This window comes from Ptychodera flava, chromosome 16, assembly GCF_041260155.1.
Source record: "Ptychodera flava strain L36383 chromosome 16, AS_Pfla_20210202, whole genome shotgun sequence".
Lineage (NCBI taxonomy): Eukaryota > Metazoa > Hemichordata > Enteropneusta > Ptychoderidae > Ptychodera > Ptychodera flava.
Window position 1 is genome coordinate 13879991 of NC_091943.1, and position 27786 is coordinate 13907776.

Here is a 27786-nt window from a genome sequence, read left to right on the forward strand (position 1 = left end):
ACAGCGAGTAGTCATAAATGGAGCATCATCTAAATGGAGAATACGTCACGAGTGGTGTTCCAAAGGGTTCAGTTCTTGGACCAGTACTCTTTCTAATCGACATCAATCATACTGGCGGTGAAATTAGTTCTGAACTCAAACATTTACTGACAATACCAACACATATCATCCCTTGCGAAATTAGTGATCCTGATATTCTACAAGCTGATTTGGACAAGCTACAAAAAACGAGTGAACACTGGCGGATGCATATTGGCTACAACAACCCCTTCCATAAATACTCAATGAACAATATTTCACTGGGACGTACAACTGAAGAAAATGACGTGGGCGATCTACTTCATGCTACCTTAAAACCTTTAAGCAAATGTGATAAGTTTGCAAAACAGCAAACAGAATGTTGATCTCATCAAACAATCATTGTCGATCAAATCAAAAAATGTCATTCTTCGTCTTTACAAGCAACTTGTGAGACCACAGCTTGAACACGCAGTACAAGCTTGGTCACCATGGCTACAAAAGGACATAAAAATCTTAGCACGGCAAATAATACCTAAACTCCAACACTACAATTATCAAAATAGACTTAAACAGCTTGGTTTAATAACACTTGAGCAAAGAAGAATTCGCGGCGACATGATTCAACTCTAGTTATCAAAGGCCATGACCACTGTAACCTTTCACTTGAGTTAGCAGCCGGACTCGAGAACTTGAGGACACTGTCCCAGACTTCATAAACTAACCGTTCGACTTAACACAAGAAAGTACTTTTTTCAGCAAGAGTTGTGGACACCTGGAATAAATTACCACCGATGTCATCAATGCAGAAAGTGTGACCTCCTTCAAGAGCAGCTACGAACGCCTACTACAAGTTTGAGCTTTCACAGGGGGATTCTAATATACTTTCCCATACCCAAACTGAACAAAAAAGTACGTAAAGGCCTTTCGTTTACAGGACTGATCACTGGTTTGTTTTTTGTTTCAAGTTAAAATGGACGAATTAACAAAAATTTTGGCAAACCTAAAAGACCAATTAACTAGGATAGGCCTCAACACTTTCCGATTTTTCCGTCTGCCATACCCTGAGTCGTGGTACCCAAGTCCAATCGGCCGACTGAATCTCTCTCTGTTCAAGTCCCGATTGCTCGCAATGACCATGCCTTCAAGTTGCCGTGCAAAGGTTTCCTGTTTTTTAACTTCGATTATTTCCCTGTTTTCATCCATTTTTTATCGTGACGACAAAGCCACAATAGACAGCGAGAACGTGAGGCCCCGGTGTGAGGCCGAGAGTATCGACAGGGGTAAATGTGTAGAGAGTACTGTTTTACGTCACCGCATGGTCCATCAGTGAAATCTGACTGCCGTAAAGGAGAGTTTCGTCGCAAAGTAAAAAGTCACGACTTGTTTTTGCGACAAAATAGCGCCACCAACGCCAAATCTTGAAAGGAAAGTTTGTGGGTTTTTTTCCGATAAATCTCCAAAAACCTAGGCGCGCGCGCAACGCAAAACAAAGAATTTACTTACTTTGGCCTAATTATATAAGATATCAGAACAATCTACAATTTCTTTTGATATGCTCATTGTTGTTCTGAAAAATGTCTTCACTTGTAGTCAACATGAATTTCCAGAAGGTTCTTAACATGACTTTTTGAATTCAAGGTCATGGAGGTGAATGAACTTAACTGACCTTCAGAATGTTCTTGACGAAATAAACACAAGTCAGGGTTGGGAAACCGATCCTAATATAACACTACCACCTCTTAATGTTGCGACGGTTGACGCGTACGGTACAGAATGAGACAAATCTATTCCAGTATGGCAAAACAGCCAGGACTACTGTTCTTATGTAAATTTACAATTATTTTTGCTTTGTTATTTTGCTTTGAGCTTTTTACCCGTTTGCTGTGTCTGCAGCAAGTTAGTGATTGTATTTTAATGCGCATTAAATGCAATTTAAATGAAAGTAATATATATGTGTTGTCACCGTTACCCCAATGCTTGGTTTCGGATGCTGAATTTCCGACGCTCAACATCTTAGACGCATGTTTTCAGCATTTGGGGCTTAAAGTGACGAGAATACCAGAATAGGACAACAGAGGCACTCATGTTGATATAATATAATACCAATAACCCCCGCCTAATACCCTACTGCAGTTGGGGTTATTGCTTTATTATAATCCCTTCTGTTAGTTTTTGAGTACATCTAAAGCAAAATTCGTTAAATGAGTAATTATTGTACACAAGCAATCAGCATATTCGAGCACATCGCAAATATTTGCAGAGTCGTGAATACTATTATGGCTTCGCATTTTTCAGTCTATAATGTAATAAAAATGACACATACCTCGCCAATTCAAAGTCACAACAGTTATATAAAATACAATTTTCGTGAGTAAATGCACATAATAGCACATAGTAACAACACGTTTAATGTATCACGTTACTCAAATTGAAAGGATTTAATCATTACAAAAACCTTTCTTAACTTTCGACCATTCTCTTAACAAAAAATAACATAAATCGGTGGTCATCGTTAAAGTTTTGGTAGTAGATGAGCATTTACAGATACTAGTATTTGAAATTGAAAATGATCGCCATCTCTTAACTCCATTGGAATTTTTTTTAACGGAAACAAAACAAATAAGGTGAAAACTACACTTACTCCAGAACCTTCAAAACGAAACTTAACAAGCTGTAGAAAAGAATTGTAGAAGTTTGAATATCTTTTTCCGAAGGTGCATTTTCCGTCTGAGTCAGTGAAACGACATTGTTCAAGTAAAAGGTGAGTAATTCTTATGCAAAAATGCGAAAACCCCCAAGGAAAGGAGAACACTCCGTAAAACGAATACATGTTTGGTAGTGCGCTATTCTCGTACTCTTTTTTAAAGAAATAAACATATGTTTGATGCCCTGGACACAAAAACTGTGAAGTAAAGTTACCCGTAGGTAACTATAATATACTTTATTATAAAAATTAACATGCAATGTGATATGCCCTGGCAAATTACCTTACCCTAATTGGAACAAAATCAGTTTAGAAATGTCTAACTGAACGTACTGCTAACGAAAGCCTCGTAACAAATCACAAAAAGATAGACATATACGTTTAATCGTTGAATAAATTGACATCCATATTTACCACATAAAATTTTTTACCTTTGTTTAAATCCTTCGTAAGAAAAGTATCAAAGAATAAATGAACAGTTAACTGTGTTATAATCAAACATTTTACAAATGTTTTAACTGAGAATTTTAACTACTTTTAAACAAGGAAAAATGAACAAAGCATGTATATCTCTGTGAAACACATTTTAACAGTCCAATGATGTTAGATATTAATTTTCAACTCGTTTTCCAATTACGACAGTGGTGTCTAAGAATAAGATGTTAACTAAAATGATAATAATTGCCAAAAATGTACGATACTGATAATTTTACTGTAATTCCAATAAAGCCGTTCAGATATTTTCATGGTGACGCTAGACAGGGAAACAATTACTTAGACGACTTTCTTAAGAATATAGCTGCATCTATAATATTATAAACATTTTATTTTATTTCGCATTTAGTCATAGCCAAAATTTAGCAAAATCAGCATACGTAAGTCTGTGTAATGGGAATAAAAATTTACTTGACAAAAATTCTATATTGAATTGTATCTCGCAAAAATTGTACATTGACACCCACAGTAAATTGGTGTTGTGCCAAGTTCTAACAAATTTTTGTAGCCATGTTTGAGGGACTTATAGACGTTATCAATACCATACTGAAGTTCAGTAGCCATATAACACAAGGCTCGATGACACTCTAACACTTTCAAAAATCATATTAAGTCTTGTAGAGCTGGAAAATTTGCCTGTTGCAATTTAATTTTCGAAGGTTATCAGAGAAAAACTCTCTCAAAGACCGTTATGGGAAACACAATTGGTAATGAATCATTCACAATAAGTTACATATAAGTCTTGTAGAGCCGGAAAATTTGCCTGTTGCAAGTTAATTTACGAACTAGGTTATCAGAGAAAAACTCTCTCAATGACCAAAACACAATTGGTAATGAATCATCCAAACTAAGTTACATATACGTCATCTACATGACATTTCCAAGTGGGTCGAGTTATAATCATCGAATCATGGATTTTGTTTGTCTTTCAGGTGACATAGATTGTTACATGGTCGTTGCTCCGTCTCTGGAACCAAGGTTTCCAATTGAGAGTGATGTAATTTAGTTTTGTCGGTTGATAGGCTCTCGGTGACACGACGACGTTCCTCACGATTTCGACTGTCCATGGTTGGTTGCCAGTCCTGTCGCTTTATTAATCGTCGACAAAAGAAGCATATGCGATAGAAGTCACTCTGGGAAAGGAAGAGAATAAACACGCTGGCATTAGAGGGTGTCAGGTAAAGTATTCTAAATAAAACTTCCTATGTAGTGAAACGTGATCACATTTTCCGGTCCTGTCAGGACACACATCGATTGTGCAAGTAACATGGAAAGAAATTTCAGAGAAGAGCATCAGACGATAATTATAGGACATAATGTCATATTTTACACTCTTTCGTGGGCGCAGTCTCAAAAGTGGAATTGCCTGTACCATTAAATTCATACAAATATTTTTGTACACCTGTCTTATTACAGGTTAGAATTTAATATGGAAAGGAATCATTGGGTAGTCATTCCTCTCCCATGAAATTGAGGCCTTAGGACAAGGTAAGCCTGGGCTTCCCTACATCCTCCCATCGTCACATCGTCTCGATACACTAATTTCTAATAAAACATAACGGCATTTAAGCTTTGCTTTCGGCATCGTCAATGAATTTGTTTTGAGGATTTATCTGCAAGTGGTATTTGAAAATGATTGAAAGAAGCTAATTAATATGTTACAGTATATATTTGCCTCAACCGGTTTTGATATACACCTATATATGTAGAGAGAATTACAAGGTGCACAGCCAATTGATACTTCATCTAGTTTTTAACAAACATTCAACATGATTCTAAGATATGCCAAATAGATATCATTTGAGTTATATCAGAAATGTATACTGGACTATAAAGTGATGCATGCACTATTTACCCTGAAACTCTTACTGATGAAAGCATATATGATTGGATTGAACACGGCATCTGATATGATCAACCAAATATATCCGCACGCTCTTATTATGTTAACTTCCATCGGATGAGTTGCCAAGAATTCTGTTTTGTGGGTGAGTGCCACCATTCTGAAGAGGTGTATAGGAAGCCAACAAATGGCGAACATGATCACAGCAAACAGGATGCTGGTTATTGCCTGAAATAGAAAAGGAATATCAGTGACTAACGCTCTGTGAATTGTTGGTAACTAAATAAAAGCCAATCTTCAGTTGTGCACATTCTGGAGAGTAATTTTCTATTTCAATTTTTCGGATCTAAAGGCATTTTAGCTGCAGATTTGAGGCATTGATCTTCCTTCAACAAGAAAAACCGCATTAATCGATATATGTCATACTTTTAACAGTGTAAATCTATGCAAAGGTATTTAATGATAACACATTTAACAGTAGTCAAGAGCTATATTGAGGATGTGGACGGATGGAAACTATTATTTGTATCATAACCATTCAAATATAACCTCCCCTCTATTTGTCTTGCTTACGGTGAAGTCTAATTTTGAAAATTATCGTACTTCTTCTCAGAATAGAAGGATGTGTCCTGCTCCTGAATAGCTGACCAAAACCTGTTCTGACCAATTGAATGTCAATTAACTCAAAAAAGTGTGCCTCCCATGGCTGAACACCATTTGTAAGGCTCTAGTTACGCTACTTATGCCGGTAAAGTAGTAGGACCACTGTCGTGATGTCACTTGTAGAACACTGAGCTAAACTTGCTTCTTAGCTAGCGAAGCTCATGTTTCAACATATACATTACCATATACCTGGAATATAAACCTATTTCCAATATCATGGATTAATTGAAGCACTCAATACCCTTGCAAAAGTTCGTCATCCTTATTCTGAAAAACATAAATACATTCCATTCGTTTGAAAAAGTTCATCTTCTGCCATTCTCTGACAAAACTAAGGAGACTAGTGTACAACTTATAATCACACAACCATCTGAATTTGCCATATGGAACTTAACATTCCAGTTTACCCTTCGTAGCCTACAATACTCTAGTTCGATGCAAAAACCAATAATATTTGTTCAATTTCTTACAAGCTTTGATGGATTCTTGTCACTAAACATTTTGTCTTCATATCAATGTAGTTATAATATTCCACCAGTGTAAACCTTGTCTACAGCAAGTGTACCTGTCTAAGTCAGTCCATCACTTATAAAAATAACCATCTGTTTCTTTGGAATAGAAGATTGGGAATAATAAACTGCAAAATTTGGCTTTGGCATTAGCCTGTTTCATTGGCTTCCACACATGGCCGGAGGTTGTCATCTGTCACACTAAGTCGTCTTTAGGAAGCTACGACTTTTTTGTCTTCAATCATGAAGCCTCTGCTTTTAAAGTACGCTTGTTCTTAAAGGTAACTTGGTACATGGGACGCCTTCCTGTAACCTTAGTCAGCCTTTTCACTCTGACCAGATAATTTCTCAAGGCCATTGTGCTATGCCTTCCTGGCCACAACCTGACTTGTTTTACCTGCTTTGGTAAATCAGTAGATTTTCGATCGGATTCGAACTAACAACGTTAGGACATCTGTCAGAACCTGTCATCTACTGCTGGAATCCCAGATTAGCTTTTCCACACTGTGACCCATGTGGATCCAGTTTAAAGGGAAACCTAAGTCCAGCGACTTTGACAGTTTATCCCTTCCAAAATCACCCTAGAATATAATGCAGCTCAAATTTGCAACATAATTGCACGCGCTGACGACTACGGCGCGACGAAAAGAGAAGTTCAAGTAGACGACATTTATGGAAATGAGTCCGGAATTCCATGGGCGCGAAAGGGCTCATGGGAGAAGCGTGCGTGACGTCATCGGCGATACAGAAGCTTGCAGCCGGAGAAGTACTGTGAACAGTTCAGCGCGTTCGTAAGACGACTATGGAGAGTTCGGACAGCGTTATTTCTGACATCGAGTATTACTTTTCCCTGACTGAAATCAAACCATACTAATTTGAACCTGTCCAAGATATGTAATAATTAGAAAGCATCTCAAAACATCGTTCATATCTTGGTTGTTTGCGTTTTGTGTATGATTCAGCGGAGGGAGTCACTGTGCTTGTACAGACCCCGAACTGGATTGGAGAGACTGAGTGACCCTGCGATCCTTCAACGCTACGTTTCTAAAACAGATTTTTCTGTATCAGTCGCTTAAAATTAATTTTGGTTCGTGAATGATACGGTATGATTGACTGATTGTATGTGTTACCGTGTAAGTCGAGCTTGGCCAGATTTTTAAGGTTGCGAAATCTCCGATATGTATCAGAAAATATTATTTGCGATTTGACAATTCTATTAGGCCTATAGTGTCGTCTGTTTTTCGAAGCTGGTGTCGAACTTAGGAAGTCGGACTTACTCAGATCTACAAAGTGATGAAATCGCCGATATAATGAATATTTGCCCGCTATTTAAAAAAATAGTATCGTCTTAAAGCTTGTTGTAAGGAATGTGTTTCATACAAGACCAGCCCAAACTCCCGATGATTTCCGATATGTCCTCTGTTCAAGTCCCGATCGCCAAGTAAAAATGTTTACATGTAAAGAATGTAATTTGTGCAAGGGCCTCCCGAGTCCCGATGATATCCGATCGGCCCTCTCGACGAAGTCCCATGTGGACATTTAATGAAAAAAAAGCTTTACATGTAAAAAATGTATTTCGTGCATTAATAAATCTAATAATGTAAAACATACAGTATTCTTGACTTCCGGCCATGGATGCTATTTTTGAACTAAGAGTCGGACAGAGGTATTCGGGTGGTCAGATCTGTTAGGTGGTGAAATCTCTGATATACATCGGATATGTACCCACAATTTGACAAAGTATCGTCAAGTATCAGAGTTAAAGTCCTAAGTCGCCGATATTTATCTGATAAATATCCGTGATTTCGTAGACCCGGCATGCCAACACCACACAGTTCAAGTAAATCTAGGATCGTCTGGTATCGATATTAGCCTAGGAGTTCCGGCGCAATTGATATTTATCGGGTAAATATAATATCGGCGATTTCTCACACTCGGCGTGCCGAGTCACAGTAGGCAAAAAGTAATTCCAATATCTTGTAATATCAATATTACAAGGTATAGTCCCGAAATTGCCTATATTTATTGGTTATAAATCGGAGATTTGGCAGACCCGGGATGTCAAGATAAGAGACGCTTTGTGTAGTTTCGTCTTCGGATTTTAGAGTCCCGAAATCGCCGATATTAATATTTATCTGGTTAAAACCGGCGAAAGTAGGCTGACTCAGCATGTCAAGATACGAACCGCATTGTGTAGTATCGTCTTGTATCGGTATCAGAATCCCGAAATCCCTTATAAAACAATCATCCTGAAAGAATTAGAACATAACGTTGTATCTTTTACAGATTTTTAAACTCGCCCGACTTTCTTCAGCCACTGTCTTCGAAAAAGCTGTTCTGTGGGAAGACGGTAAAAGCTGACTCCGTTTGTTCTTCCCTGAGTGATTTTTGCACTCAACTGAACAACAGTTAACTATTTTTTATGCTACTGAGCATTAAAGAGTCGTAACGTGCAGAACTGCACTCCTGCAGTCATAGACTCCAATGCTTTGGTAGGCTGTCACACACGTTCGTGTATCGCCGATGACGTCACGCACGCTCCTCCCATGAGCCCTTTCGCGCCCATGGGATTCCGAGCTCATTTCCATAAATGTCGTCTACTTCAATGTCTCTTTTCGTCGCTCCGTAGTCGTCGGCGCGTGCAATTATGTTGCAAATTTGAGCTGCATTTTCTTCAAGGTGATTTTGGAAGAGATAAACGGTCAATGTCGCTGGACTTAGGTTTCCCTTTAAATAAGTCAGCAATGCCGGATAGAAACATCCCCATACTGAGAAGAAGAGAGCGTCCTCATGCAGAGATGCCTTTGTTTTTATTTGTTTGAATGCACTCTTTTATTTTACTTTCATTGTAATACTGGTTTGTATGATCAGTTGCAGATTGAAGCACAACTACAATGTATGTGTCTCCTTCCTGATTAGAAAGTGTCGGCTTCAGTTTAACTGACAAGGTAGGAGATTCTACAAAAGAAATAAGTAATCATGGCATGGTGTTTAGAACGTACCTTTCGATTGGATCGTGCTTCCATTTTCTCATCAGCAGACCCGGGTAACTTGTACAACCACAGCCTGGCAACAACGCGCAAGTAACAAATTCCGAGTGTGAGAAGGGGTCCAATGTACATCAGCAGAAAGACGATCCACATGTATACCTTTCTACCGTCAACACCACCAACCATTTGCCATCTATTGGTACACAAAGCAGCGGTTCTGTTCTCAACAAGGGGGTAATAATCCAGTTGGTTTGAGATAGGGTAGGGGCAGCAGATGGCAAGGGCTGCAACCCAGATGAGGATGATAGCAATAATCCTGTGCCTTTTCTTCGCCTGTGTTAGCGAAGGATACATTATTGCTCGATATCGCTCTATGCATATGGCTACCAATGTGAAGATGCTGACAATCTCGGATGTCTGCAAGGAGGATTCAATATAAGCATTAAATTTTATGAAATATTTAGTATGGTTAATTGTGTCTCACTAGATTTTGAACATGGCTTCATTCATTCTTAGACTACAACCGCACGTAGTTTTATTGCAATGGATGATGGTCATATAACTTTCTTTGAAACCAACATGAAATTGCTGAACGCATTCCCGTTCCTAAAGACAAGCTCTCAACCTTATCAGACAAAATCACAGTTACATTGTATTTGTACATGGCGTATCAAAAGATGACATTTGCTTTCTGTCTTACTAGTAAGAAGACGCAGTTGTCCGGCAAAATCAAGAGAGCAATTCAAACAAAGGGAAAGGCATTTTAAAGTTTTGCAATGCAATGCAGAATAAGGCGAAGCATCGCAACGAATATTTATGGACTGCAATCCGAGCAACATTTATATTCTTCGCAGTTAATGACTCAACATTTCTGGATCTACATACTGGGAGAATGTTTATTAATACAATATGCACAATGCAATGCCGAATTTTCGCACTTCAAATATCAGATGATGCGGCAAACGACAATTGTAATACTGGGCTATATGCAAATAGAAGAGCGACACTACCAAGAAGAAAGTCAGAAACTTTGGACACAAAAACATTTTTATAATACACAGAGGTGACATGACGATTCTGAGTGGTTTTACTGTGTGCGAAATGAAAATGTTGAGAAAAACCACAGTACCCATTAATTCCATAAAAAGCCTCACCTCAAATTTTGAAGAATAAACAAAATTAAAAAAATGCATATAAGACAAAATATAACCTACCAACAATAAAACAAAAATCGTTCCTACATCAAGGGCTTGAGATAAAATAGATGTACACTTACCGAATGTAAATAGGAGACCAGTTTACACATGGCGAAACCAAATATCCAGTCTCCCATGACAGTGCTCGTAAACTGAAACGGCAGGCACACAAGGCTCAGAGTCCAATCAGAAATTGCGAGGTTAAAGATCAACGGATTAAAAGATTTTTTCCTCTTCTTCTTCGCATGTGTTAAAACCAAAACGACCACGATATTCTCCACCACAGATAATGCAACACCGATACTGAATATCACTGTCAATATTTTGACCACACTGTCATCTATTGTAGGGAGTATGTAACGTATATTGGTGTAATTGGTGTAATCATCTATCTCTGTTGATGAGCTGCTAGTTGGCGTTAAAGGAATAGTCCACCCAAATAACAACCTGCCTTTAAAGTTGAAGAAGATTATTTTTGTAACATTGATGATGAAAAGATGAAAAATGTGCTGTTTATTATCCTAGAAATTAATGTTTTATTAACTGATGTGTATGACGCCATTTTCGCGATATGGAAGCGCCACCTATCAGAATTCCTCAGAGAGGCTTAACTTTTGATGACGTAAAGTTTTCGTGTTTGGTTGAGGAAGTTAGGGGGTATCGCTAGGGGGTCTGGTCTACCGTACGTTTGTATTGAGCTACTGCCCCATGGATACACTTTGCCTTCAACCTTATAACTTTGAACCGGAATTCAGTGACTCCGAACTCCAGGATTTCGAACTTGGTGTTTTCGACGAAAAGACGGACACATCGATAAATTCAGAAGTAAAAGAAGGGCACGTGGCTCCACCAATTACCGAAGGAAGCTGTAGCTCACTGTTACATGGCCATGTTTGGAGCTGAACCACGGTCCCTCAACCGTGGCTGAACACATCTTCGATATCGCCTGGTGACGAAACGAACTCTAACTTACCCACAATGGTTGTACTTTTGGGTAGAACATTTTGATCAGCATTGCAAGCTAGCTGTTATCACTTGAAAAATACGATGTTGGATTTCAAACCCCAAAAGAGAACTGTATGTGACGACATTGCTCCGCATGTTTAGCCATTGCAACGCTGGTTTTAAAATACGGTTAACTCTTTTTATAACAAAGAATGATTAGCGAAAATTGCCAATTCAAAGTGCTAGTTTTTCAGTTACATATAGAAAAAGAATGAACGAATGAGAAAAAAATTCCAAGCACCGTTCTCCATGGGGGAGGGAGGAGAGACAAAGCGGACGACCGGAAACGGCTCAGCTGTCCGACTCTAAATGGTATGTCCCTCATCTAACAAGCAACATTTATACATACACACTTTCATATTCTCCGGGGCACTAAATTAAACTTCAAACACACTTTCATGTTTTAGGAGTACTAAAGTATCAATTTATCCTTTCAACGTACAGTCATAAAACACACTAAAATTTTCCTGTTCTCACAACTCACATTGAACTTTAAACGTAAGTTACCGGTAATTAGAAACCGCCATGGGAAGATATCGCGAATCCTAGTAGCCGTTGCTGCTGTCAACTTGGTGCAATCTTGGAAAAAAAATAATTGAGAATGGTCAAAATCTGAAAGCTACGACTTCACGACCAGTCATTGGGAAAACTTTTGGGAAAAATTCAATACTTTACAGCAACGTCCAGGCGACAGGTCGTGGAGAGAAACGACCGAAAAAATAAACCTGAAAGCCACGACCTCGCGGCCGGTCTTGGAGAAATATGTCGGCAAAAATTCAACACTAAAGTTACAGCCACGACCTCGCGACTGGTCGTAGAGAAAAATTACAGAAAAAAGGGAATGAAATAAACTACCCTTCGACAGATCAGGAGCGGGAAGATGGCAAAATTAAAAAGTCATGTACTATTATATAGCAATATGGAGAGAAACAGCTCTGAGAAAACAAATCTGAATCACGGTTACTCTATGATGCTACAAGAGCAATGGTGTCTGAATAGCCTGACTGAGAAACGTTAAATATTTTCGATCACATATATTGAGTATCTGATTCCGTTTTTTCACTTTGGAACTTAAAGTTTTCAGGCTTTAGCTCAATGATGTTATTCTATGTGCTTGCTGAGGTTGAGTGGCGTCTTTGAATTACGATACGATGCACTCAAATCTTTGCGTAGTTGAATGGAAATTTCTAGAAACCCCACAAAAGAGAGCCTCGTTTTCACTACAATCCAACATGGTCGTACGACCGGTCGTGCAGCGTGCTTATATGAAACATTGGTTCATTTTGGACCATTTATTGAAATCCATGTGATAATATATTTGGGGACAATCCCTTGTAATTCCGCTCTGGCAATGCAGTAACAAACTTCACTTACTGCTTCTTGTTTTTTTACAATTTAGTGGCAAAATTGCTCATTATTTTTTTCGACGCCACAAAAATATGACTCGCTGCCGTGGTATCGTAGAAACATTGAACTTACAGCATGGATGCCCGATAATAAAGTTTACTTTGACGTGCCTATTTTTTTCTAAAAGGAAGGAAAGACATGTCTGAAATTTTTCCGACATCAATGAAAGTTGTCATCTACGCATCTACTTCTTCTCGAACTCTTTTGAACCTATTCTTAGTTCCAGATAACTCATTTCAACATATGGATCGTTTCCGTTGACTTGATGCGTGGATGCTATACGGTAGTGGCGTTGATGTGGTTAAACATGCCCGAGCAAAAATACAACTTTCTGATTTCAATTGATCACGCAAACTTTATTATGTTTTAAATACCAATGCGATGTCATAAAAATAACAAGAATAATAAGTAAACTTTTTGCAAGAAAGATGATCTCAACAAACTCTCCGGCGGTTCAGAAAAATCATAAATATTTAAACCATGAACCTCTTTCTTTTATGGAGAGTCTCTCCCACAATCGCCCTTGTATGTCCTCTTTTCACCTATGCATTTGCTTTCCAGTGTAAGTTTGTGGTACAGCATCATCTTGAAGTCTTTTCCTAATCCAAATTTGATTGTGGGTCGTCAAACTGCCGACGAAGTCCTTCTCTTGGAAACGGCCTTTGCATACGTAAAAACATGCACTGCACTTATAATTTTGAAAACTTACGTCAGTGGCAATCTTTACCGGCAACAATTTCTAGAGGCGGTGTTTTCACTTCGGGTTTCGAATCATTCAGAATGCCTTATCGAAATCTCGCTCACGATTATTGGTACATCCGTAATACTTACAGGCAGGCATAAGCTATTTATGAGACTCCCTAGATCAGACCCCCTAGCCAAGGCACCAAAACACGAAAACTTTACGTCATCATCCGGGCATTTCTCCCGACATGCTTTGCGAGGAAGTAGACAATATGGTCGCGCACAGTCGGCTAAAAAGGTCTCCATATTGCCTGATTTTGATATTTATTTTCATAGATAACTTCAAAAAATCGCTGTTTCTGTGCAAAAAGTAATGATAAATGCTTTTATGACATACATAGAAACCTGTATAAGGCAGATTACATTTTGGGTGGACTATTCCTTTAACCTTTATGTGTTATTGTTGGACTAGGACTCGTCATCCCTTAGAGAGAGAGAGAGAGAGAGAGAGAGAGAGAGAGAGAGAGAGAGAGAGAGAGAGAGAGAGAGAGAGAACGAACACATCTGCGTGAACTTTGCAACACCATAATTGTTATAAAATGGATGTACAGTATTTGTAGCATAAAGAATATTCTCACTGCACGGCAAAGTAACTGTCGATTAATCTGCCTCATTAACAAGTCTTCAAACATCATTATTAACAGTGCTATTTGGCCGAACCATTGTGAAGTAAGAGTTGACCGATCAACTTCTTTTATTGCACTGCTTTGCTGTTCCTCGCTGTAGTCGCCTTCTCGGCGTTTCTTCAGTTTTCTTAGGTCAACAGAACAACATCAGAGGTATAACACCAATAAACTCCTAACTTTCAAAGTGAATGCCATAAAGTATTTTAAAAGTTCCCTCTCAAGAACCAATATACCCCATGAGCAGTGTTGAATTTAGGACGTGGCCTTGCATTATTGACGTGCAATATCTTCAAAGGACTCGCAAACAAATTGTCGAGGCGGCCTGTAGGCACTTATGAAAAGTGTGAAGGTATAAAAGACTTGGCGACGTGACCTCATGCACATATCGTTTTTAAAGGACCATTTAAACAATTTGATATTACAAACGATGGTACAATATTGTTTCTATTGGTAAAGTGATTGATAGGTAAATGTTTATTGTTACCCGAATTTGGATACTTTTTTGCCAATTGGACACTTTGTGCCCATTGAACACTTTTTGCCAATTGGACACTTTGTGCCCTTGATGAAATGGGTCTAACGTTATATTGTGCGATCTGAAGTAATTGGTACCCTCCGTAAGAATTCATTGCACAGACATCAAAACCGTGTACACGAAGGGAGGTAGGAATGACACCAGCAAAGCTACACACATTCGTTAGCGTAGAGGAACATACTTGCCTTTCCCTTTTGCTATTGACTAGATTTTATTTCATTTTGAGGTGAGACATTTTCTGTTCCTGTTATAACGTAGACCTAAAGTCTGTCATGTCACAGTCACTAAATTCAAGTGTCTATGTGTCGAGTCCATGATGACCTCACTGCTGTGGATACGCATGGCGTACGTAACGATCAGTATTAGACCAGCAGAAAGTTTGTCGTCTTTCAATGCCGTTGATTGGAATGATTGTTAAATGTAACTTTGACTCTGATACCCAGACTGCAGGTTACTTGTACCTTTGAGCCAAAGTTTAACTTAAAGGTATATGTATATATTATGGGACCGAGTCGACACGTCATTGACTGATTAATCCATACTTGAGCGAGGCCATGAAAATATTCGTACCGTTTTAAATATGATAAAATTAGATGCCAAAAGGAAACGCATATTTATAAAATATAAACTACAATCCTTTTTTGTTACAGAGTGAAGATCAACGGATCCAAGATGGCGGACATTGGAAATACGGAATGAAAATGCCCGTTTCATTATCTGCAGTGAAAATAAACAATAAGTTTTAAAACAGATCGATCAGTCTGTTTCTGGATTTGGTGACTTGAAAGAAAACAATTAATGATACTTTCAATGTTTTTGCTTCGAATTGCTCTTTTTTATTGATTGAAATGTCTTTGCAATGTTTTCAATGTAAACATCCTGCTAGCTTGTACTATAATGAAACCAATTTAATAATTCTAATGGCAAGGGGCCAAAGGTCCCTTGGTTCTACAATCCTGGATTGAAAACTGCATGATATGGAAATTTTATACTATCCAACCAAATGTCTTCAAACGTTTTTTATAACACTTCGGTCGGATTACTACCATCTGATACTGTGCAAAACCTATCTAATATTTTATTTCTGAGAAACAGAGTGGCGTTTTGTGAAGTGTACTTTACCTGAAGCATTGGGTGGTTGGGTACTGCGAAGAGTTGAAACAGAATATTTTATAACTGCGCAATATGCATTACCAGAAACATCATTAATTATTCAAATAACTAATTTAAGGCCTCTTTTATACATGCTCAAGGGATGTCCTTAGCAAGGTGTAGGTTTATGAGCCAAAATACATAACGAATAATCTGGTTAGTGTGTTGATGACTCCGTTTTTGTTCATCTCAATATTTATGCACATATCGACTTCTACAGCACGTTGCTTGCTAGAGATGTAGCAATTATGACATGTTGGTCTGTAAACAATTATTATTTCTAAGTCTTGTTTTCGAAAATTACAAAATAACGGCTCCTGCAATGCTTCTCACAGCTTCAATTCAATTCAATTAAAATCAAGGTCTTCATTTTTTCAACAAATCCATTCGTGAAAAAACAAATTATTGATTATACAAAAAAACAAAGAAACAAACACACGGAAACAAACGAAAACACAAATAAATAAACAATAAATAAATAAATAAATAAATTAATAATGATAAATAAATAAATTCAATAGAAATCATGGGACACATACTTTGGGCGGTTGCAAACTGGAGATAATAAGATTTGATTCTGTAGTTTACACGTAGATATTTTCTATAGTTCATCTTTCACAAAAAGGAATTGAACCCTCTTTGATAATAGAAAGTTGCTATTTACTTTCCGCTTTATTTTTTAATTGGATACTATTATCATCAATAGTGAGTCAAAGAACAATAATGATAATTACACCATCTCACTGATTTTGAGAAATAAAAACTTTGTGAGTTAAAGAGGAACTTCCCCTATAAAAGTCGGATTATCGTAAATCTATGCAAATTTAAAATTCCACGTTTCTAATCGGACTTGCCGTATTTGGTCCTGAAATGCATGTTTCAGGCGTTCATTGTCATTTAATCTGCATATGATGTCTTTGAATGTGTAGCAACTAAACTTGAGTCTAACATAAACTGAAAAATGTTCCTCTTTTGTCGAAGAACGAAAATGTTTCAAAATGTGTTCCCTGTACCACCATTTGACGCCTTTTTGGCATATGTCACGAAAGTGCCCATCGTGATTATTCAAATTTATCATACGGCCAAACGGATTCAAAAACTCCTCCCAGTGTATTCAAATAGCTGCACCAGCAGCAATCCTCCTATTGTGCGCCCACGGTCCTGTAACTTCCCGTTTAAAATACATGGCATCATTTCCCTTCTCCTGTTCTGTCTTTTATCCTTAAAAATGTCGTTTTGTGCGGCTAATCAGTTAAACCACCTACGAATAGAATTAAGGAAACGAATCATTGACGTTTGCAGAAAATACCACATTCACAAACGTATCCCACTATGTTGTGTCATGTTTCCTGCGTATTCGCATTTCTTATTAATTTGCATACACATCAATTCATTCTCGACAACACGTTTGATACACTTTCAATCAACATCTTGAATTTGAACTGAAAGTGTTGCCATATTTATAATTATTTTAATCTCATTGAACCCGTCAAATTCTACCATAACCACAAGCTATATGTTTCCAACATAATTGGAAGTTTGTTTTGCAAACCACATTTGGCTTCACACTCAAAATGATCTGCTCTTTTCCATTTCCTTAAATTATAATCATAACTTATTATGTGACTAAGCAAACTGTGCAATTTCCCTTATAATCACTACCTTCAGCTTAAAAAGCCATATACAACACTACGATACAACACTTCAAAAGAGCTTTCCCAAAATTCTACTAGCATTGGACATCCTATTTTTATGCCATGACAAAATTATGATGAAAATTTTTACAAGAGTGATATAAGATATTTCTATATTTGCATCTTAACAACATTTGCATATTTTATCTGAGATATTACAAAATGTTAATGGAGGACGCGATATTATATATATTATTATGTCTATAAATCACAATATCTGACAGATTTACAATGGTTGTCCACCAACGCGTGATACGTGATATCGGTAAAAAGCGATCGTGATGAAACGAAGCGACACTAAAACCGATGCTCTCCAGAATTCACCTACCATTAAAATAATCTTATATACCCTCTTCAGTTACATGTAAGGAAAACGTTAAAGTAGGGAAAATGTTCTTTTCCGCAATAATTATGCTACTGTAATTTCTCTTCCAAAATATCAAACATAACTTCGAAATAGTATTTACTGTATCGATGAAACAGATATTTGACAACATCATACTGTGATTGCTAAAAATATGCTACCTCATGGATCTAATTCTACTGTTCAGTGATTATCAGAAAGAATCAAGAAATTACTTGCAATACCGTGTCTAATATTTCATCTACAGCCCCCGAAAAAAATACACCAAATGATTGGTTAAATCGTCTTATTAAAGCGCACCATTGCATATGCAATGTGTTTCACTTGAAACAAATTGTGCAAAAAATATTGCTACACTGATTTATAGACCACTACCCTGCGTTATTTTGACAAAATTATAGAAAGTACCACTGAACTGAGTAAATAAACATTTTGAGTTCCTCATTGATGATTGTACGAACAAGGGTCATGTTACTGACCATCAATATCCGATATATGGGACATGTTCATGTGTATCTTTCACAAACGCCATATAATACATTTAAAACTCGTAAAATCGTGTGTTTTTCAGTAGTAACTTTACTGTATTTTCAACGCACAAAACGAAGGGTGGACGCCATAATTCAGTGCCATATATGGTACTGAAACAGAGCGCTCCGAAGTTTGACGTAATGCGTAACTATGTATTCTATATCATAGAGTTAATTATTTTGTTCAATTTAAACGACTTTGCGAGGACTGGTCGATCTGACAATAGAGGTACCTTATTTACTACTTGTACAAAAGAAGAGGTGTCTCAGGCGGATGTACACGAGTGTGACCTATTCTCTAAAGCTAGTGCGTCCGTTGTTTGTCTGGTATAGTTCACATTGAGTCAGAATGTCCGTTCTTTGCGGAAAGCCGTGTCTTGAAAGCAATTGCTCGCAAAAAATGGGGTTTTATTTACTTGTTGTTGTTACAAAAGGCACAGGACTCCATATTTACCAATAACGTTTCTTTATGGACTTTTGTAAGAGGAAACGGAAAGGCGAGCTCAGTAAATGTTTTAATTCCGTCTCACACTCGCCTATTAAATAAATGTTCACGGTCAGCGCGTCCACCCTTATTCATTCACTGTACGGTGGATACAGTATATTTTATGACCATAAATAAAAACAAAATGTACCATTCATTCTCGGTTTGATTTTTTCTCTCATGTTTAAAATTCATTTAGTCAGATGTTCGTGTTTGCTATCTTGAATATTGGAATGCAGAATTAAGGGCTTCGGACTTCATGACACTTATGGCACTTTATGTCAACTTCTTTTCCTTTCTTAAACATATCACACAATGCCATTTCAAATCGACAGTGCACGCAATAGTGACGATTCACCGTCAAAGGTCTGTTTGATGCAATGTTGATACGACTACAAAGCTTCGAGAACATTTATTTCAAGCGTTGCAAAACTTAAAGGAAAGTCACCATTGCCATTATCGTTTTGATACCAGACGGCAAAGCTTTCTGTGAAATATTTGTCAGCATAACATGTTTCGAAAACACCGCGCTATTTGTCTAGATAATTGTAATAAAGCACTGTTTCACAGATAGAATATCCAACTACAGCTATGAAGTCTAAAGGGAGAGCGGGAACACGCCCAAAACCATAGCAAGACCGTGTAATGGCTATTCACTCGGTCTTCACGCTATCCTTAAAAATGTCGTTTTGTGCAGCTAATCAGTTAAAACCACCTACGAATACAATTAACCTTGATCAACTTATCTTTTCTTCATGAGTTCGAGTATCAAACATCACTCAGAATAATAATTACTCAATTTGAAGTAAGACATTCAAATCCTGGTCAATTAGTCTCTCCTTCGATATAAGGTAGAACGCGCCTCGGGGACACAAATTGGGACTCAAACTTTTACATTTCTTTCTGATATAATGCTTGTGGGGGTTCATTTTAAAGCTCTCGGTGTAAGAAAACCTTTCACCAGTTTAGTTTTTCGAAATTCGAAAATTTTATTTTCTCAATACAGTTAAAGTAGTGATGGCGGCCTTTTTGAATTTTAAATATCGGAAAATCTTGAGTTATTTGTTTCCTAGTGCCAAAATTTGCACGGTGACCGCCAATATTTATTCTTGATTTTGAAGGAGAATGTTGAAAGATTCCTAAATGAAAGTTTGAGCAAAAGTTTAAGTCTTCCACTTTCGAGGCGCGAACTACCTTAAAGAGCTAAAAGACTATTTTCCTCAAATTGTCATGTAGTCTTTCATAATTCTGCACTTCATTACTTCAAAATTAATTGTTCTATTCTACTTTTTTGTTGAAAATTGCCTTAGTTTCACAAATCAAGTTTTTGAGAAAAAAGGACAACAAAAAAGAAAACGAATTACAGACGTTTGCAGAAAACACCACATTCACAAACGTATCCCACTATAAATATTGTGTCATGTTTCCTGCGTATTCACATTTCTTTATAATTTGTATGCACATCAATTCATTCTCGACAACACGTTTGATACACCTGCCAATCAACATCTTGAATTTTGAACTGAAAGTGTTGCCATATTTATAATTATTTTAATCTCATTGAACCCATCAAATTCTACCATATAACCACAAGCTAGATGTTTCCAACATAATTGGAAGTTTGTTTTGCAAACCACATTTAGCTTCACACTCAAAATGATCTGCTCTTTTCCATTTCCTTAAATTATAACCATAACTTATTATGTAACTAAGCAAACTGTGCAATTTCCCTATAATCACTACCTTCAGCTTAAAAAGCCATATACAACACTACGATAAAACACTCCAAAAGAGCTTTCCCAAAATTCTACCAGCATTGGATTTCCTATTTTTCTGCCATGACAAATTATGATGAAAATCTTTACAAGAGGGATATAAGATATTTCTATATTGCATCTCAACAACATTTGCATATTTTATCTCAGATATTACAAAATGTTAATGGCACGACGCGATATTATATATGTCTATAAATCACAATGTCTGACAGATTTACAATGGTTGTCAACCAATGCGTGATACGTGATATCGGTGAAAAGCGATCATGATGAAACGAAGCGACACTAAACCCGATGCTCTCCAGAATTCACCTACCATTAAAATAATCCGAGATATACTCTCTTTCGTTTCATGTAAGGAAAACGCTAAAGTAGGGAAAACGTTCTTTTCTGCAATAATTATTCTACCGTAATTTCTCTTTCAAAATATCAAACATAACTTCGAAATAGTATTTACTGTATCGATGAAACAGATATTTGACAACATCATACTGTGATTGCTAAAAATATGCTACCTCATGGATCTAATTCTACTGTTCAATGATTATCAGAAAGAATCAAGAAATTACTTGCAATACCGTGTCTAATATTTCATCTACAGCCCCCGAAAAAAATACACCAAATGATTGGTTAAATCGTCTTATTAAAGCGCACCATTGCATATGCAATATGTTTCACGTGAAGCAATGTGCAAAAAATATTGTTACACTGATTAATAGACCACTATCCTGCGTTATTTTGACAAAATTATAGAAAGTACCACTGAACTGAGTAATTTTGAGTTTCGTCATTGATGATTTATGAAAACAGGGCCATGTCACTTACCATCAATACCCGATATATGGGACATGGTCATTTTTATTTGTGTTCAATCTTTCACAAACGACATATAATACATTTAAAACTACTTCGGGTCATTTAAATCGTGTGTTTTCAGTGGTAACTTTACTGTGTTTTCACCGCACAAAACGAGGGGTGGACGCCACAATTCATTGCCATAGTGATACTGAAACAGAGCGATTTCACTGTTTGACGTAATGCGTAACTATGTATTCTATGTAATAGAGTTAATTATTTTGTTCAATTTAAACGATTTTAAGAGGATTGGTCGATCTGACAATATAGGTACCTTATTTACTACTTGTACAAATGAAGAGGTGTCTCAGGCGGATGTACACGAGTGTGACCTATTCTCTAAAGCTAGTGCGTCCGTTGTTTGTCTGGTATAGTTCACATTTGAGTCAGAATGTCCGTTCTTTGCGGCAAGCCGTGTCTTGAAAGCAATTTGCTCGCAAAAATGGGGTTTTATTTACTTGTTGTTGTTACAAAAGGCACAGGACTCCATATTTACCAATAACGTTTGTTTATGGACTTTTGTAAGAGGAAACGGAAAGGCGAGCTCAGTAAATTATTTAATTTCGTCTCACACTCGCCTATTAAATAAATGTTCACGGTCAGTCAGCGCGTCCACCCCTATTCCTTCACTGTACGGTGGATATTTTTTTTTTTATTTTACTTTATTTTATTATTTTTTATTAATCTCGAACCAACAGGTTGCCCCAATAACAGGTTCGTTTGAAAATAAAAATATAATACAAAAACGAAAAATATATAACAGTTACAACGTAAACAAACAGACAGGAGAATTCACTTTAGAAATAACCAAAACACAGCAACACAGCGAAAGATACACAGAAAAACATCCAGATAAAAGTAATCATTCAGAAAAAAGGATCTTACATAATCCATGACGAAAATTACTGAAATTATTAAAAATATCTAAATTTGCTTGTACAGATAGAATTAAAATATGTCTGAGATCGTGATAAAAATGAGTGTTTCAAGATATTTGTACGTGCTGACACTGGTCTAAAAAGAACAGCACGACGCAATGTAAAAGCAGGAACGTTAAAATGAATCTGTGCAAGGACATCTGGTACACTATAAACTGAGTGAAGGATTTTATAAAGAAAAAGAGTGTCTAAAAATTTTCGCCTGTTCTCCAATGTGGGAAGGCGAAATTCATAACATAGGTTACTATACAGAGCCCTTGAGTAAGCCATAGATGAACGGAAACAAAGATACTTGATAAATTTTATTTGGACTCTTTCTAATTTCTTTATTAATATAATTGATGAGGGGACCAGATGGGTGAGTAGTATTCAACGTGGCTTCTGACGTAGGAGACATACAATGTTTTTAAAACTTTGATGCTATTAAAATATTTACAAGAACGCTTGATAAATCCAAGCATTTTAAAAGCCTTTGAAACAACATGGTTAATGTGCATACTCCAGTTAAGTTTACTTGTTAAAAAAAATGATCTGATGCATTCAACTGCCAATTCAAATTACAATCCAATTTTAAAGCTCACACACGGAGACTGTCACGAAAGGATACAGTATATTTATGACCAGAAATAAAAACAAATGTACCATTCATTCTCGGTTTGATTTTTTCTCTCATGTTTAAAATTCATTTAGTCAGATGTTCGTGTTTGCTATCTTGAATATTGGAATGCAGAATTAAGGGCTTCGGACTTCATGACACTTATGGCACTTTATGTCAACTTCTTTTCCTTTTTTAACATATCACACAATGCCATTTCAAATCGACAGTGCACGCAATAGTGACGATTCACCGTCAAAGGTCTGTTTGATGCAATGTTGATACGACTACAAAGCCTTCGAGAACATTTATTTCAAGCATTGCAAAACTTAAAGGAAAGTCACCCATTGCCATTATCGTTTTGATACCAGACGGCAAAGCCTTCTGTGAAATATTTTGTCAGCATAAAATGTTTCTAAAATACTGCGCTATTTGTCTAGATAATTGTAATAAAGCACTGTTTCACAGATAGAATATCCAACTACAGCTATTGAAGTCCTAAAGGGAGAGCGGGAACACGCGCAAAACCATAGCAAGACCGTGTAATGGCTATTCACTCGGTCTCCAATTTTCAAGTGATATTGATATTATTTGAATCTTGGAGACCGGTTGAACCGTCACTTTGTTTATCAGCATATAAAGGAAACACAACGTGGTGCGTTCTGTCGTGATATCAAGCGGCCAGCCCTTTCCGCACCTTTTTCAGGTAATTATCTGATGCATTCAACCGCCAATTCAAATTACAATCCAATTTTAAAGCTCACACATCGAGACTGTCATGAAAGGAAATCTAATTAAATTACCAAAAAAATTACACTTAATTATTCATCGAGGTGACAGCTTTGGGTCAGTCTTGACACTTAATGGCACATCTGTTATCGTGGCATTCTGACCATTCATCAGGTATTCCCCCAAGGAAATATTGCAATTGACGATAAAGAAGACTTCTCGTGAACCTATATGGTTAAATAAAGTAGCTGTGTCCGTTACGCATCTGTATGATCAATACATCACGAAATCATCACCATATAGCCAGTAGCTTTTGTTAAACGCGTTTCGTTCGAATATCCATCAAATGCCAGACCTTAATTCAAGAGTATTCCTAAATGCATTTACATATTTCACAAAACGCACTATAGTATATCGCTAAGGCATGTCTTATGTTAATTCTTTCATAGGAAACATAAGGAATACGATGGTTTTCAATCGGGCTCGAACCAACAACGCACGGTACCCAATCACCTAGAGGCAGAGGCCACAGACAAACCGCTCGGTTAAATCCCCAATCTCAAAAAGATTGGTTCAATAACTGGGCTAAGGATGTTACAATTCTGACTGCGTCGTCTCCACTCGCCGTAGACTTCGTGAAGCACTCATGCTAGTACACACACTATCATACATTTCACACAAACTTTATCGGAGCGAAGCAAACATAAGGAAAAAAGAGCGCATGATGCCTAAGCCACATTAAAGCAAGTTTGAAGCTATACTATAGTACAACTGTTCAAAATATCTGTGCTCATGGATCCATGCAGCCCTTGGACTAGATATTTGGCTTCTGTTGGTGTATCGAATATTACGATGCCTTCCAAGGCATCTGTCCCCATTTACAGCTGAAGTCTGAGTAATTGACACACGAAATTACCCAGCAACTTGGCTGAACAGTTTGCTCTATGACCTGGCGTTTACCTGAACAAGAGTCTGTTTTATAAGGAATCCACCAAACTCAGCAGGCAGCGTCTCCACTGAGAAAATTTATTCCTTTACAAGAACAAACCATTGCGCCTACTAACCAATTCATTTGGGAGTCAAACACAATTTGTTGTAGTTGTTATTCAAATACCGAAGGTGAGACAGGAAACAAAATGACTAAAACATATCATGTTTTACACTCCACAATATTGTATTCTTTCTTTTTAAAAGCTTTCCAATATTAGCATATCAGTTTACTCAGTGGAAGAGCTGCCTGCTGCGTTTGCTGGATTTCTTATCAGTCTTCAGACAATACAACAGACTTATTGAGGTAAACACCATGTTATATAGAAAACAGTGCCAATTAGGGATGGACGATTAGATCACGGAAGGGGTGGTCACATACAGGAAAAAAATTCCTACGTAAAAATTAAGGGACAAAACTTCTTCAGACTAGATTGCAAAAAAAATCAGAACGCAGAGAAAGATAAATCTGACAGTTTTACTTAGAAAAAATAGCATAACATGACCCCTTCTCTGGGCATGAAGTGATGACCTGCAATATGTGTGTTTACGAATTCTACTTAAGGAACTGGACAGAAATTCCAGTGAAGGAGGGCCGGCGTTTCTGTAGGAGAAGTACACATGCCTAATATAGTTTATATGCTCAGGGGGATAATATCTGGATTTAGCACCATGCTGATTCCTGTATAATTTCAAGAATATAGCCTCATAGAAGCAATGGCTGGGTTTCGAGATATCTGTGTGCAGGTGGTCAAGCCTAGAATTGGACATCCTCATAGCCAATGAGGTATAACAATAGAGTGCGAAAAGGTGCGAAAAGGGGTTTCATTCCACAAAATCGTTCATCTTATGAATGATGAAGCATTCGTAGATACTGATTTATATATGCATACTCGTGAATCGAGGTCAAAAGTCGTCTTGGTCACATGATATTTTTGCAGCAAATTTTCCCTTCCATAACAACAACTATCCACCAAAAATCAGACCTGAAGCTTTGTATGGTAGCCCGTGATTAGATATGCGCATATTTAATGAGTTACAGGATGATATGAGGGGCAAAGTTTAATAGCAACCCCGAAATTTAGGTGTGTATTTTTGTCCCATATACAAGCCATCGTTAAATAGATATCTGACCTCAATGAACTTTTATATAGGGTAAGATATAGCCATACGTTAGCTGCAGAGCTGTAGGTCAGGTAAAATGTCATAGAAAATTCAGAAAAATAATACTTTGAAAAACATTTTCTCAAAATTGACATGGCTTAAGACCTTGACGTGTGCAATGTAGCAACCTGGCCATATGGTCTTCGAAGTCAGAGAACAAATTTTTGATTGATCAGTTTATATGCAAGTAAAATGATCGTGTTCAAATCCGAGATGGCCGCAAGAGAAAGGGTCTAAATATTATTGACATAGACTGGGACTGTGACACATTGACACTGAGGGTCACTGTTTGTTGCGCATGAAAAATTTGGAGGGTCACTGTTTTTTCTTGCAAACGCTTTTGAAGGGACACTATTTTACGTCATTTTGCAAACTCCGACCTCCCTTCCTGTAATTTAGATCCGGTCCCTTAGTGCAATAACCTGTGCCTCTATATGTAGGACATACTAGTACATATCGCAGTTCGCCACTTTATGTGTATAGAAGGCGCCGTTGAAGCCCCAATGGTGATTTATCAGTGTCTAGATGTAGGTCGATAAAGTAAATTGGATCGAAAATGCATCTGTTTCTAGCTTCAACTGCAGAACATGAATCGTGAATAGCGGCATGTGGCGCTTGTATAAGGCTTACCCGTTGACACTGACTTTATATGTATGGCCTTTATATGTGTTGATGATCAATTCAATTGCATGCTTTAATTTAATTTTCCACAATAACAATCATATGACATACTGACAAGCTGCATTGATGAACTAAATACTGGGTTTTTCACAATGCTGTAGGAAATAGACGAAGACTGCAGTTGACACATGGAACAAAAATATCGGAAACATCGTCAAAAGTTAAAGTTACTTGACGGTTACATTTAACGAAAGGCACAAAAATTATAACGAAACATCAAATCAACGCTTCCTCTAGAAATGGCGAGCGGGTCATCAGGTTTTAATCATCAATTTCTAAGTTTAGTGTCATCAAACGTTTTCGTCTGTTCGGGAGTCTTGTTCGGGTAGAGGGTCATATTATTTTGATTGGGCGCAAGAAAAATGTGCAGGTCCACCCCCGCGCTTTAGTAACTCTACGCTCCCTGAGTCTCCATGAGAACCGACGCTTACTATGATCAATCAGTTGTATGGTGACTTGAAAGAGAATCAGCAACCAACGCCGATAATTAAGTGAGTGAATATTCGAGAAGACGTCCCCTCTCGACACTGCGTTACTTTGCAAATCCATCCCAGTGAACATGTCGACAATAGTGCTAATAAGATGTACTACACGTTTCGTTAAAAGATAAAATACAATTCTAACAACTTGATAACTTTCATCGACGCTAAAAATGCAACCCATAGTACGTATTGCCTTAACGAGTGTTTGGTCTAAAACACATAAAATATCAAGGTGCACTAGATCAGTTGTTATCTTACCTTCAAGACTTCGAGTGCTCCGCGTTGAAACAGTAAAGTCGGTTTATTTTGCACAGAACGTGGACTACGTGAAATTATATGTTGTCTCTCTAGGTGTTCATCGAGTGGAATGATCAGTTCAATGCTTAGTAGAAGGACTTGCGCTAATTTTATTCGTGGATTTTAATATTTAATAAGAGGGTGCTATCAAATATCGGTATCATTTGTGCTGCGCGCGAACTTCGACCTTGTCTGGTCTCTTCACACCGTGGCATGGAATAATGGCTATGGTATAATAAATCAAAGAGCAAAAACACTTGAATTTTAAGGATTCTAGATTTATTCCGCCATGCGCATATATTTATATAGCAATAATTT

General features: G+C 37.3%; 1 protein-coding gene across 1 annotated transcript; it reads right to left on the reverse strand.

The window, feature by feature from the left end:
• Window positions 1–2107: 2107 nt before the first annotated feature.
• On the reverse strand, window positions 2108–27539 carry LOC139114067 (RYamide receptor-like). Its single transcript, XM_070675570.1, has 5 exons — window positions 27430–27539; window positions 10502–10872; window positions 9238–9642; window positions 5076–5291; window positions 2108–4353 (listed from the first exon to the last, which is right to left on the reverse strand). Exons 2-5 carry the CDS (start codon window positions 10556–10558, stop codon window positions 4129–4131), a joined length of 903 nt encoding a protein of 300 aa, XP_070531671.1. The 5' UTR covers window positions 10559–10872; window positions 27430–27539; the 3' UTR covers window positions 2108–4128.
• Window positions 27540–27786: the final 247 nt, after the last annotated feature.

Bases quoted from the DNA above. Each gene is read 5' to 3' on its own strand.
- LOC139114067 (XM_070675570.1), bottom strand. From the start codon at position 10,558: ATGGGAGACTGGATATTTGGTTTCGCCATGTGTAAACTGGTCTCCTAT. The intron at 9,643-10,501 runs GTAAGTGTACAT...TCCTCCTTGCAG, and splicing joins TGGTCTCCTATTTACATTCG to ACATCCGAGATTGTCAGCAT. The intron at 4,354-5,075 runs GTAAATAGTGCA...TTCCTTTCCCAG, and splicing joins TCATCAGTAAGAGTTTCAGG to AGTGACTTCTATCGCATATG.